Here is a 14,839-nt window from a genome sequence, read left to right as displayed (position 1 = left end):
GAGTTTGAAATGTGAGAAAATAGGATATGCTGCATGAACAAGAAAAAGACCTGCCTGGATCCAGGTGCAGGGAGAGTCTGTGCTCAGAATGAGAGCAGAAGTACCACATTATGGAAATGGGAATTCAAGGACACCATACCAGCTAAAATTTGTCTAGAAATTTGGGACAGTGATAGAATGGGAATGAAGAAGGATAAATGATAGAAGCAAAAGGAAAATACGCTGAGCACACTAACATATGCAACAACAAATTCAAGACTAAGTGTGCATCTTAATATGATGTAGGAGAACATCATACAGGGGGAAAGTGACTCTGCACTGTGAGTCCCATTACCTCCTCCCAAACTATACAGGCCACAATAATGGAGTACAGCAATTGCCAGGCACCCTACTGAGTAAATCCAGAGGAAACTATTATTTGAGCAACATAGACATGGTTCATAAGAGGAGAATGATGAAAACTGCGTAAGTAGACACATTTTTAACATATCATGGGATGCATGCAGGACCCTACTAGCTCACTAACTAGTCCATGGTCTTCTCCACTGCGAGGATAACCACTGAAACACTGAATTTTGGGATTTTATTACCCGAAGGTCATAATCAACAAACTGAAAAGAAATAAACACTTGAAATATATTACTGTGTGTAATAAATCCATATATGTTTCACTTACTGAAATTCATTGATATTACAATGATATTCTAATTTATTGAGATGCACATGTATGTAGAACCATCTTTATGAAGAGTGGAGGCATGGCCAGAGGAGGCAGTTGCAGTAATTAGCTGGGTATTAGCAAAAGAATGTGTTGTTATAAAAGTGGCAACATATATATAGTGGAACAATAAATTGTTCAAAGCGGCTAATATGATCAAAATGAATTAAAGTTGCATACAAGGGTCTTTGATAGATCAATTCAGTAGGCTATCAGTTTCAGCTGTGATGGAAGTTTGTCAATCACTCCTGATCAAATAAACAAATATTTGCATGTTTTGGTAAAATCAATGATAATTTAGATTATTCAAGTGATGATTTTTATTGACTGTTTACATTTACACTGATAGACCATAGTTTTAAACAATACGTTCAGTTGAACGTATTTAAAAAAGTGAAACAATACTGCGTATTTGCATTGTTGGATACCAGAATCAACGATAGATTGCTTACTTGCAGTCACTTTGTGTATGGCCCCCTTAAGAGTTGATCGGGTTGCAAGACCACAAAAATATGGAACAAGGGCCATGTATCGGTGAGACAGCACCAATACACATTAGGAATGTTTGAGTTTAAGGTATGTAGAAAGAAAGGGATATGATATCAATAGTGGAGTATTTTTGTTTTTTTTTTCTTTAACATTTTACAGATACAGGTTGACTGAAGCCCAGTCTGCCTATATTTAATAAATGTTCTCACCTAATCATGTATGTTGTTTTGCAGTGCACTGCAGTTCATACCTGCACTAACATGTCCTCTTATGGGTGGGCTTATAATAATAAGCTACTTTTTTTACTGTAAAGACAAATAAAAAAATAAATCAAAAAAATTAAACTGAGTGTTTTAGCTCCACTCAACATCCCCTGCACATACTTAAACCAGTAGTTAACTTGCTTATTTTAGCCACAGATGTCCAAAGGTGTTACAACTATTACGAATACAAAGGTATTACAACCTTCTGTAAATTGAAAGGCTTTGTGCTGCCCTGTGTATTGGTTTACGAAAAACCATTGTGATGAACACATTCATGGCTTATATATGCACTATTGTAAAAATATTGACTATCAGGACTCCTAGGGAACCTAACCAACTCGGCAGCACTTAGGCACAACGTCTTCATTAAACTCTTCCCCCCTTATGATGAGCAGAAGACCCTGCACCACCTCTAGTCTACCACAAGGCCTAATAATATAGTATTTTGATGTCCTGCTTCAATCCTATTCTTCAAAACCCAGACAATCTGCTAGCCTCCTCTTCAGTGATTTTCAGACTCTCCGCACCCAGAACAAAATCAGGCCTTGGCAAAGAGGTCCATAACGTAGCTGACATACTGGACTATGTGGTCACAGTTATATGCTCTCATGACCAATAATAGACTCCTAATCTTGCACCTACTCTAAAAAAAATTTGAGGAAGCTAAAAGTAGAATGTTTTGCATTCACATCTATATCAAAGGCCTAACAGTCTTTTAGCAAAAGATCCAAATGTAAATCATCTGAGAGCATCCCTGGGAAGAGATCTTTAAATTTACATACTAAGGAACGAAAGAGCAAATATCTCTGATCTCCATAAACAAAGGAAGTCCTAAATATGATAAATTCTTCAACCCCACCACCATCCAAAAAGGAAAATTATCCAAGCCATTTTTGTCAAGCTTTAGGTTCCACCAGATAAAATATTATAGAAGCTTTACATTCAAACTTAAATTTCTACATAAGGGCAAAGTTCTTTTTTCTCTTCATTCCAACCAACGTTGCAACTCCCGCTACCTCTAAATGCTAGCTCCAACTAATTTCCTTGCCTATGATTAAAACTGGCTACACAGTGGCAGACGGTCATTACCCCCTTCAACTTCTGTTCATTTAGCAGCCCCTATAGGCAAGAATCTCCTTTCTTGTCACCCTACATGACATTAAACCCACATCACACCCTACCTTGGTTAAGACTTGCCAGAATCCCTAGTGCAATCCTGCTACAATAATAATACTTTAGGACCATGTAAAATACCTTCACACTCCAACCGGGCAATGTCCTATATCCTATAATGCTGCAAGGTTCCAGCCACCGAGAGCTGTGCAGGATCGCTTGGTCATAAAGCAGGTCTGAACATATTGGAAATTCAGCTTTCATAATAATTTGGCTTATTTCTCAGTAAATTTGCCTAAATCTGGAAAAATTGAAATTTTTATTATCCAAAGTTTATCACTATTAATACTTATATCTGCAATAAACTAGAGAGCTATGCACATCTAGGAGAATGCTGATGTCCACACCTACAGACTTGCATCATACAATTACAGATATAAATGTCACTCTTCTAGTAACTCTTCTAGTAAGGAGTATAGGAAGTGTGACCGACTACCAAAAACCTACTGACCCTATATTTAAAATAGATCAATTGCTCTGCATACTCCCATGGCAAAAACACTGTGACCCTTTATTTAGGAGGTAGACATAATGCACTTTAATATAAATAAAAGCACTGCAGGTAAATTTTCAGTTGGGCTTTGCTATTATTACCAGTCAGCCTAACTCTATAGATTGTCATTAAGTTATCACCATTAGCAAATTAAGGAAATGTATTTTGTTGTAGAACAGATCAGGAAATAAACACAGCACAAAACAGGTAAAAGACAGAGTTTATTGGCAGCAGGACAAGTACAATACATAATATCAATTCTTGGCAGGTAACAATACCTTCCATAGAGTCCATAGACCTACCAGTCATAACTGTGCACAGCCAACCAGTGAAGGCACCTGCTATGAAAGCTGGTAAAAGCCACTTATTTCTGAAGTACATGCTTTTACCTATAAAGTGGTGTCATTTTATTATGTATAAACACTTTTTTTTACCGCCTATCTTCATCATGATAACTTAATTGTAACATGCAGTAGTCACACATTAAAAAGCAGCTTTTCACATTCTTGGGAAGTAGTTTATGTGCCGTGCTTTGTCATGATATAGCAATGCATATAAATAATGCTCGCCCACACTGTTTACACAAGATGTCAAACCACCTCCGAAAACCCACGCAGCATCACTGTGTACGTGAGTGTCTATCATCTGTAAAAATTGAAGTAGAAAGGAATATTACTGTTTGGAATACACTCTGCACCAGAATTAATCCGGCCTAAGAACATTTAGAAACAAAAAAAATAGCAACCCAAGCTTAAAAGAAAGGAAAAAAAAGCACATAAGCTGCATGTACTATCATTCTAAATTGTATTGGTAGCTCATGCTAATTAAAGGACCATTGGTTGTGAAAATCGAGCCACGCAAAAAAAGGACCTTATTACAGAAGTGAAAGAATTTTACGGTTTGTCACTGCCTACCGGGATCTCATTGTTACCAGAGCTAGCCTAGAAAAAATGAAAAGATAACCCACTTGGTGGCTGCTGACATAACAGTTTTCTTTCATACAGTTTAGAGTGTGAGGTCCATATTCACAATAAAAGGCCACTTCAACCTAACAAAAAGTTTAATGTAAAAAGATTAAAGGCATTGTGCAACATGTACATATTTTCTAGAGTAAAAAACAAAAAAAAAAATTACAGAACATGTCCAACCCCTTTTTCACTGTCCGCCAAATACACTCATCATGATGAATATCTTGAGAAACATACAAACGGTTTGCTTTTTAGGAACATATGAATCGGATACTCGTTGGTAATCAATAACCAAAACAGGTTCTGGATAAGGTTCTGGTAATATTAGCTTTGTCTTGAGACGTTGTACTACTGGTTGGCATTCCTCTGTGACACAATGCAACAAGAGCATTGCAGGGTACATGCATATTTCGGTTGCAGTTACTGAATGCTGAGGTGACTGCAGGTGTCTCTTATCAATAACTACTCACAGTAAGCACTCCCAAAACTATTAGCACCTGTTTTTGGTCCCCATATTAGTGCCAGTTAAGCTGACAAAAATGTTCTATGCTTTAACGGCAGCAGCACATGGTGTTATTACACAGCTATACCAGTCATATTACAAATAATAGAAGTTATGGTTCTGAGGTACATAAAATGCAAGGCACAGGTACACAGGTTTTTGAGGACCAGCACATCTATCTCTGCACAGACTTAACAGATATATAAACCCACTTTTCAGGGTTCTCCAAGCCAAATGAGCAGCACTCTAGAGTTGTACACCTGCATTAGCTGTGGAAATTGTCTGAATAGAACATGTTCCTGAGAAGATGTGATCCACAGCCTTTGGCAAAACAGCCATGAACAGCAGGGCACCTTGAAAATGCTGCACAAAATGGTTCGATTTGCCATTCACAAAAGAAGAAAGGACCAGTCAGACACTGTGCTTTGGTTATCCTCAGAAGCCAACATACATTTAGCCTTAATACTGTACACAACATTGGCATATACTTGCTACTAAATAGTTGGTAGCAAACTCCGAGTGGACAGAGGGGAGTATTAATTTTAATAAATTTTAAACATAATTGTTTAGTATACTTTACATTTCCATTTTGTGGAACGAAAAAATGTTATAGTTATAAAATTAAGTGGTTTTTTGTGAGTTATCTGCTTGATGGATCAGGAAGGGGGCAGGTTTGATTCTGCTGAAAATAAATAACAGTTAAGGAACACGAAAAAAAAAACGAAAGCATTAAGTTGTGCTTATGTATAACGTATGGCAGAACAGAAGACGGTAACTCTTTCCCTTTCTGTTACTTCAGGGCAGCATGTCTTAGCTTAGAATATTGGGATTGTTAAGACTCTTGTCTTTGGTCAACAAAAGCAGTTGAAGTTGCAGAAGCCAAGTCTTAATTTGTCCATGGTGAGGATGAGAAACATCTTAAAATTACTGTTCAATTTCCAGATTATCAATTTTAATATCAGGAGGCTTAAAGCTAATTACTTCCTCATATGTAATTTCTTAAAGAAAAAAAAAATAGAGAAAACATTATTTTTATTATTCGTAAACATTATTATATAGTACCAACTTATTACGCAGCATTGTACATTAAATAGGGATCTCTAATGACAGACAGATACAAACAATTACACAGGAGTAGGGAAGGACCATGCCAGAAAGAGGTTACAATAGAAGAGGGGATATGGATTGGTGGGTGAGTAGTAAGGGTTTAAGGAGACGGTATGGCAAGTTGGAAAAGATGGGTTTAATGAGCTCTTTCAAATGTGCTGAAATAAGGAGCAAGCAAGCCAAGGAGGAGGAAGAAAGTGCCAGAGACTCGGGCCAGCTCTAGAAAAGTCTTGGAGCCGTGCATGTGATGAGGTTATGAGCGAGAAAGACATTAGTAGGTAATTGGAGGAGCGAAGAGTGTTTAAGGGTGTATTTTTCTATTAGGTCAGAAAGGTAAGTGGGACAAGAACTGTGGAGGAATTTGAAGGCAAAGCACAGGAGCTTAAATTTAATACTGAGGTGAAAGAACTACAAGAAGAGTCACCAGAAGAAAAGTGGTGAGAAGGATGGCTGCAAAATTCATAATAGATTGTAGAGGAGAGAGTAGGGTTAGTGGAATACTAGAAAGGAGGATGTTACAGCAGTCCAGATGAGAGATTATAAGAACTCTGGGGACAGGTATGGGCGGATTTTGGAGACGTTACACAGGTGGTGAATGTAGGGAGTGAAGGAAAGGGCAGAATATAAGGTAGTACAATTATTAAACATTTTCACTAAAGCTCTGACCCTGCTGTAGCTCTCTGTTGGTCAGTAAGGCTACCAAGGTAGCAATAGTGAGGGGCAGGCATAAGGCTTAAAAAAAAAAAAAAAAAAAATGCTAGTTGTCTAGCTTTAATGATGAACCGATGATTTAAAAACTCTGAATTATGTGGTGACGAGTGAGAAACTTAGTATGTAGTATAGTTCTGGGAATAAAATTCAGAAAGTACAGATGCAACTGAATCTTTATGACTGTAAGAAAACTAGCTTCCACTCTACCTTTCCATTCATCAATGGTGCGCTCCTTATTTTCTGTAGATTCATCATAAGGCTCTGCCTCGGGCTCATCTTCTGGATCGTGATACTGTTCAAAGTAGGGGTGTGCAAGGGCTTCAGAGGCTGTGATCCTTTTGTCACTGTCTAGAATGAGCATCCTCTTCAGCAGATCAATGGCTGTAAAACAACACAATATATGTAATCACTTATATATGTACAATATATGTAAAACATATATAGCAAAATCAAACTATTGGACAACATATGGGACGCCAAAATACCTATACAAGGCAAAAGTATACACAGAACTATTTTTTAGGGAAATTGTGACTACACAAAATGGTTATGGTTCGAATCATGTTTTACTAATCATTATAATGAAGGCTGGCAAATCTCTTACCTTTTTAGTTTAACTAAACCTGTGATTACCCAAATATCCCCGTTTCATTGCAGGGGGCCCCACAGTTTTCTTCTTATTTTCCTGAAGACGATCTTCAGCCTAATTAGGCTGCACCAGGATGACTTTAGTCAAATGCAGGTGCGCGGAAGTTCATTAATTCCTGGCACACGCAAGGGAAGGCAGGATTGCCAGGTTTCCTAGGGACCAATGCTGAGCCACACATGTGCTGTTTAGCAAAATTTGACAGCTGGGGGGTGACCAGGCAGGCAAGAAGAGTTATTGCAGAAGAGACTTTGCCTGTCTCTTTCTGCAATAAACACCTACCATTACCGATGTTTAAGGTAATTCCACTTTAAGGATCACACAATGATATTCCTACACCTATACAAATTAGGATATCGTGTTTGGGATTTCAGATTTTAATGTAACACCATCCCAGATGTGCTCCTCTTCAACTTCTATCAGCAGCCAAACAGGCAACCTGGGCTTATAACATGAAATGTAGCAAACAATTCTCAGTAATTCTGGACCAATGATACGTCTTGATGATTCTAGCTACAAACTTCTGCTTCTCAATTCAATCAATTTAGTTTAAGAAGTCACAAATCAGAGCCCCAGAACACTTGAAGACTGACTTTCTGAACTGCATGTGTGTCAGTCATTTGTTAAGTTGTAAAGCCAAGGTCTCGAAAAAGTAATCTAAGTGTTTAAAAACCAGGTAGAAATAGCAGTATATGATTCTGTTCTAATATACGTGTTTTATGATTATCAGTGATTATAAGGGAAGATTTGTAGTGTATATCAACAGAATACAGTAGCAGCTGATGATTGCCATGCATTTTAAGAACTGATCGTATCTGTAAAAGGACTCTGTAGCACCATACTGACATACCTAGAGGGTTGGCACCACAAAACACCTCATTTAGATTTTGCTGTGGCATGTACGGCAAAGATTCAATATATCGTCTAGCCTGGTTAAAAAAAACAGAGAAGAATTACTAAAATAAAAACATAACACAAACATACACAGAAGCTGAAAATGGCTATATATTTCCAATCAAAGATCTCACAGCTGCATGATAGTGCTATTTACCTTTCGTAACAATTCTTTGTAATATTTTATGTGCATATTGTCCAATATTTATTACTTACATGCTCAGAAGAAATTTTCATTAGAAATTCTGAATTTGGTGTTCCAACAACTTCCATTATTCGTTTTAACTGGTCAATATCTGTGATTATTTAGAAAAATGACTGTTCTGTAATCTTGCAGCAGAATATTTTGTGAACTATCACCCATGAAAATTAATGATGAAACGTACTTTTGCAAATTAATTTATGATACAATTTGATTGTGACTAGATAATTACTATTAAAGGATACAGTCATTGCCGGGAAAAAGAGCTTTGCCTTTCAAAAGCTCTGCCATAATGCACCCCACTGACCAAATGTCAACTGAAAAAAAAAAGTTAAAAGGTTTTCCTTGTCTTCTAACACAATTTATAATTACCATTAGTGAATGCAACAATGGAAAATGATAATTTCATTACAAAAAAGAACAATTGCTGCATGTGGCAGGGATTTTTTTTATTGTAAAAAGCAAGAATGTGTGACTAATAAAGACTTTAATGACGATGGTGAAAACATACAGAATATTCTGACAGCCACAGATTGACAGATCAAATGGTTATAAATATTCTCAAGCATCAACGTCACCACAACATATCTACATTCTCAGTTTATGATCAGTGTTTTATTCAGGAGGGGATAATGCGTACAAAAAGCCATAGATGTTTTTTTTACAGTTGGGCTCTTGAGTCTAGAAAGCGACTTATCATACACAGCAGCAACTACACATATCACAGTGTGCCTCTGGGTGTTCTGTCCAGTGCTTATCCCAAGCTATATTAATAACAATTATGTGATCTCATTGACAATCATTGACCAGTATAACTAGTCTTTTGTAAAATGATTTCTGTAGAATAATGTGTTTGGTTACCGGTCTGGTTATAGTGCATCCAGTTTAACATGATCTCTGGAGCTCTGTACCACCTGGTTGCTACATATCCAGTCATCTCATCATCTGTCTGACGTGCCAGCCCAAAATCTAAAATCTCCAAAAAAAATTAAACCATAAGATATGTTTAAGCTACTCAACCAGTAATCTTTCCAACTTTAAAAGAAGTGCTAAATTATGACTCTTACCCTTAATTCACAATCTTCGTTTACTGCTAAATTGCTGGGTTTCAAGTCCTATAGTACAATAAGAAGAATGAGTTACGCCATTCTGGTCCGGCCGACTAAGATTGCCAAATATTCCAAACACAGAAGGGAGCCAGGTGAAGAAGAAGTGAGGTTAGTTAAAAAATTGCAAATAGGCAGGTAACTTTATTTTACTGTAGAAGAGCCATAGCCTGTCCCTTCTGCAATCAGAACCTGCTTACTTGCAATTATTTACATTTTAAGTTTAGCTCCATACTAAACCAGCACCGGGAAAAATTATTACAGATGAGTGACCTCATCAACTTGTTCTTGTTTGTGTTCGGCAACTGAATTCAGAATGTCATTTGTACAGTGCACAGGGCAAATAATGACAAAACATATTGGTTGCCTTGGGCAATAAAAATCATTTTTACACATCATATGAGACCATTCTTGTTTATTTAGGAATAGTGCTGTGTTAAAATGAATGCATGCAAAACAAATGGAGGAATTAAATTTAGGTGCACTCGCTCCCAGAATTATTTTCTAGCAGTACTTCTTCCCAACTTTTTATTACATTGGTGACATGCGGAAGAGTGCTTCATTCTTATTGAAGTAGGGATTTTGTAAACCAAGGTATAAAATCCATAGACCAATGTTTGCCAACCTTTTCGGTGCCGCAAACCACTAAAATTACCGGATCCTGATCGCGCGGGCACAGGAAGCCGGTTGTCTCCCCCATAATGATGTCATTATGTCATAACCCCACCCACTCCCCCATCACAGATCTGAGCCTTATATGGGAGAGTGGGCGGGTTGTGTCCAGGGACATAAACTGCTAGCTACCCTGAACCTGGGATTTGTACATGGACGTGGTCCAGGGCTCTGACTGGTATGCCCCGCTAGCGGGGTCCTTTTCCTGACCCCGCTCGGGGGCACAACGGCCAGAGTTGCGGACCACCAAAATTTTCTTGCGGACCACTAGTTGGCGACGCTGGCATAGACCATTTTATAGCTATAAGAACAGATAAGCAGATCTGAGGATACCTCAGCTAGATCCCCTGGAGGGGTACCTAACCTACTGCCCCCCACCAAATAATTACACCACCCCCTGGGAAGCTGGGGGCATGGACAACTCTAGTGCTAGCAGATCAGAAGATAAAATTTACAAATGAATCGGCCTGATGAATGGTAATTTGTGAATAACAGAAATTGAGAAAAGAATTAGAAAATATATTGTTTTTATACTTACTCTATGAATGATCCCCGCTGAATGGATATACTGTGGAAATCAAATGTGCCAATATTAAACTACTTGGTATTTATGTGATAAAACAAAATAAAACAAAAAAGCTTCTGAAAATGCATTTCCTGAATGTTATGTGTAACACAGTAGGCCTTCATTCCTTTTCAGGAATGACAGCATGCCAGGCTTAGAAGACAAGCTGCACAGAACATATACAGTTAGGTCCATAAATATTTGGACAGAGACAACTTTTTTCTAATTTTGGTTCTGTACAATACCACAAATAATTTTAAATGAAACAACTCAGATGGAGGTTGACTGCAGACTTTCAGCTTTAATTCAGTGGGTTGAACAAAAAGATTGCATAAAAATGTGAAGGAACTAAAGCCTTTTTTTTTTTTTTACACAATCACTTCATTTCAGGGGCTCAAAAGTAATTGGACAATTCAAGGGCTTTTTCATGGGCGGGTGTGGGCAATTACTTCGTCATTATTAATTAAACAGATAAAAGGCCTGGAGTTGATTTGAGGGTCAAGGTGAAACAAGCCATCCTTAAGCTGCACAAACAGAAAAAAAACAATCCGAGAAATTGCTAAAATATTAGGAGTGGCAAATTCTACAGTTTGGTACATCACAAGAACAAAACAAAGCACTGGTGAACTCAGCATGCCAAAAGACCTGGACGTCCACAGAGGACAACAGTGGTGGATGATCGCAGAATCATTTCCATGGTGAAGAGAAACCCCTTCACAATAGCCAACCAAGTAAACAACACTCCCCAGGAAGTAGGGGTATCGATATCCAAGTCTACCATAAAGAGAAGACTGCATGAAGGTAAATACAGAAGGTGCACTGCAAGGTGCAAGCTTCTCATAAGCCTCAAGAATAGAAAGGCTAGATTGGACATTGCTCAAAATTATCTAAAAAAGCCAGCACAAGTCTGGAAAAACATTCTTTGGACAGATGAAACCAAGATTAACCTTTACCAGAATGATGGCAAGAAAAAAGTATGGAGAAGGATTGGAACAGCTCATGATCCAAAGTATAGCACATNATCTGTAAAACATGGCGGAGGCAGTGTGATGGCTTGGACGTACATGGCTGCCAGTGGCACTGGGACACTAGTGTTTATTGATGATGTGACACAGGACAGAAGCAGCCGAATGAATTCTGAGGTGTTCAGAGACATACTGTCTGCTCAAATCCAGCTAAATGCAGTCACATTGATTGGGAGGCGTTTCATAATACAGATGGACAATGACCCAAAACATACAGCCAAAGCAACCCAGGAGTTTATTAAAGCAAAGAAGTGGAATATTACACTACACTATAACTATACCTTACACTATATCACATGGGCTAGAAGATGCACAAATGCAACAGGCGTGACTATATACAACCCTAAAAAGAAAATCTACACCTGAGATTTGAGCTTAAACAACTAATAATTGATACTATTAGCTACCTTCCCCCCTACCAAGCAGCACATACTTACCTTTTTATTACTCCTCTGATGCTCCTAGGAGGAGTAATAGACTTCTCAGTAAAGGGAAGCATGCAACTTACTCCGTGTGTCAGCAATAATGCTTGGTGACTTGTCCAGCGCTGTCACATGAAGATGGCGAGAGTTCAGAATGAATACTTTGCCTGAAAAAGGCTTACATAGGGTTGTCTGTCTTTACAGCATAGAGGGGGAATCAAATAAGGGGATAATGAAAGTAAGATTAGTAAATGTTGCTGGGGAAAAGGGAATAAAGTAAACATGGTGCTGTGCTCTGTTTTGTAAAAGCATAGGCTTTTCTGTTCACTTTATCCAAATAAGATGACAGCCTGGACAGTACAATGCTCATGGCACTCAAAGCAGCCGCAGCAAGTGTGGTGACTACAGACAGCCTATGTAATGAAAAGGACAGTATTATGAAGTAAAATACTGTCACACAATGGAACAGGTATAGACTGCATATTTAAACCTGGTGTAACCTTTCATTTTGTCATAATATATATTTTAGATGCAAAATACCATGTTGTACAGTAAAATATGCCAAAAAGAACAATAAACTTTTCAGATTGAAACATAGCACACTGATCTGCTGTTCCTTATCAGTGCTTTGTACAGAACACTTGGTTTATGAACTTTTTTTTTGAACAGGTAAAAAGGCAAAGTGAGGTTATAGCATAGGCAACTACTGCACTTGGCCCCAGACCTGTAGTCTACTACAGTAAATTTAACCTAAGTGCCAGTCCTGGGCACAAAAAATAGAAAGATTTAGCTGTGTAAGCTTCTGCAACGATAGCAATGAATAAACAAACACTTTCTCTACTTAAGGCTTACAGGCAGACACAAATTTCCTTCAAACGAGAGGCTCATTAAAAAAATATAAACCAAAAAATCATAATAATATCAAATACCTTGAGGCCTCGAAGCAGCTGATATATCAAGAATTGGATGTGGTCATCTGTCAATTTTTGGCACTTTACAATATTGTTTAGATCTGCTCCCATTAGATTGGTTACTAGGTATCTGCAAATTGTAAGAATTACACAGTTATGTGCATTATTATTATTAAGCTGAAGGCAGCTACCGTGCCACAGATACTTTTTTAGGCAAGACATTAATCAGTGCCATAGAAGGCCTCTTTGTAATAATCTACACAACATACAACTCTCAATAGGGCAACGTACCTGCAAGACAGATGTGACTCTCAGCTTGGTAAAGACATACATTGGTTGTATATATGTATGGTCAGCCATAATCGTTAATATTTAAATGTATTCCGCATTTCACAAACCTTACTGTGAAGAATCCCTTCCTTATCTGGAGCTTAAACTTCTTTTCCTCCAGACACAAAGAGTGCCCTCTTGTCCTTTGTAATGATCTTAAATTAAATAATCAGGAAGAGAGTTCTCTATATGGAGTGTTTTTATATTTTTTACAGGGTGATCATATCCCCCCTTATACATCTCTTCTCAGGGGAGAATAGATTCAGTTCAGCTAATCTCTCCTCATAGCTGAGCTCCTCCATTCCTTTTATTATTTAGTTGCCCTTCTCTGCACTCTCCACAATTCCACAATGTCCTATTTATGAACTGGTGACCAAAACTGGACTGCATATTCCAGATGTGGTCTGACCAATGCTTTGTACAGTGGCTGGATTATGTCTCCATCTCTGCAGTCTATTCCTCTTTTACTACAAGAAAGTACTTTACTAGCTTTAGATATTGCAGCTTGGCATTGCATGCTACTGCATGTGATCTACCAGAACCCCCGGATCCTTTTCCATTTCTGACTCCCCAAATGTATTCCCCCTAGACAGTATGAAGCATGCATCCAATCAAACAGTTCATCCAGGTCTGCTTGTAGATTTTAGACATCCTGTATTGATTTAATTCACCTAGAGTGGACCTGGATGCACTTTACAAGAAATTCTTAATATTATACATCAGGTAATAAATGCAGGCAGCGGTCATGTGCACAAAGCATATGTCCATACTCTGAAATTCTCCAAATTTCACAGAATTAGGAAAAAAAAGTGGTTTAAAATGTTCATGTTCAACATGGACTACTTACACTTCATTAAAGGTTTCCACCGACGTTGATGGTGTAAATACATCTAGTAGACCAATTACCTAAAAGAAAAAAAACAAAACATTTTTACTGTGGCACCGCAGAAGTGGGAAATTTTTGCTCTTTATAGTTTACTTTTTATCAAGCCTTGCAAAGGATATGAAAAACATTTTGTGATAAACTCTCACATTTGTGCCACAATAAATTTAGCATATTCCAGATATACTGTGAGATAGTGTTCATAGTCATACATGAGACAAACCTACTTATAGCCCCAACACCCTAACAAATCTACATTCTACTCCGTTTTGTCAAAATGTCTTGAAATCACCAACAGGTAATATTTAATAGAATGCCTGTGGAAGCAATATTCTATTAGATTACAGTCCTTGCTAAATCAGGAAATGATCCCTCTCTCCAAAGCTTGGAGAGGGGAGGAGTGAATAGGATATCCTAGAAAACCAAGACCAGTTGCAATTTTTTTCTTCTAATAATTTAGCAATGCTACTGCCTGTGGCAGATCCAGTGATCCCAGCATGTCCCTTTTCGAGTGGAAGCAGCTACTGTAAGCCTCCACTAGATGGAGCTAAAGGAAAGCTGACAAATGGGAGGCTCATAAACCCAATAAAAAAAGTTTTTTTTATTCCCCTGAACTCTCTTTAGAGTAGACCAGAAAAAGCTGTGTCTGAAAGATAATGTGTAAACACATTGCTTCCAGACTAGAACTTCACTGTATGCTAAAACGTTATTAACCAATGTACTTTTTTTATCAAGCTATACTGCACTAAGGCACTTTTA

The 14,839-nt window shown here is 37.9% G+C and overlaps 1 protein-coding gene across 1 annotated transcript in view; it reads right to left on the bottom strand.

Moving 5' to 3' along the window:
• Positions 1-3,339: 3,339 nt before the first annotated feature.
• Positions 3,340-14,839, bottom strand: part of MAPK11 (mitogen-activated protein kinase 11) — a gene marked incomplete in the record, with an annotated part of 23,934 nt that continues 12,434 nt past the window's right edge. Inside the window, 10 exon segments of the mRNA XM_072401598.1 lie at positions 3,340-5,604; positions 6,632-6,805; positions 7,921-7,999; positions 8,181-8,260; positions 8,412-8,483; positions 9,028-9,142; positions 9,234-9,281; positions 10,483-10,512; positions 12,886-12,997; positions 14,045-14,103. Of these exon segments, the coding sequence (XP_072257699.1) occupies positions 5,531-5,604; positions 6,632-6,805; positions 7,921-7,999; positions 8,181-8,260; positions 8,412-8,483; positions 9,028-9,142; positions 9,234-9,281; positions 10,483-10,512; positions 12,886-12,997; positions 14,045-14,103 (843 nt within the window).

The sequence above is a fragment of the Pyxicephalus adspersus genome, chromosome 2, assembly GCF_032062135.1.
Source record: "Pyxicephalus adspersus chromosome 2, UCB_Pads_2.0, whole genome shotgun sequence".
Lineage (NCBI taxonomy): Eukaryota > Metazoa > Chordata > Amphibia > Anura > Pyxicephalidae > Pyxicephalus > Pyxicephalus adspersus.
Note: the sequence above shows the minus strand (reverse complement) of the source record. Positions and strands in the feature narration are given on the sequence as shown.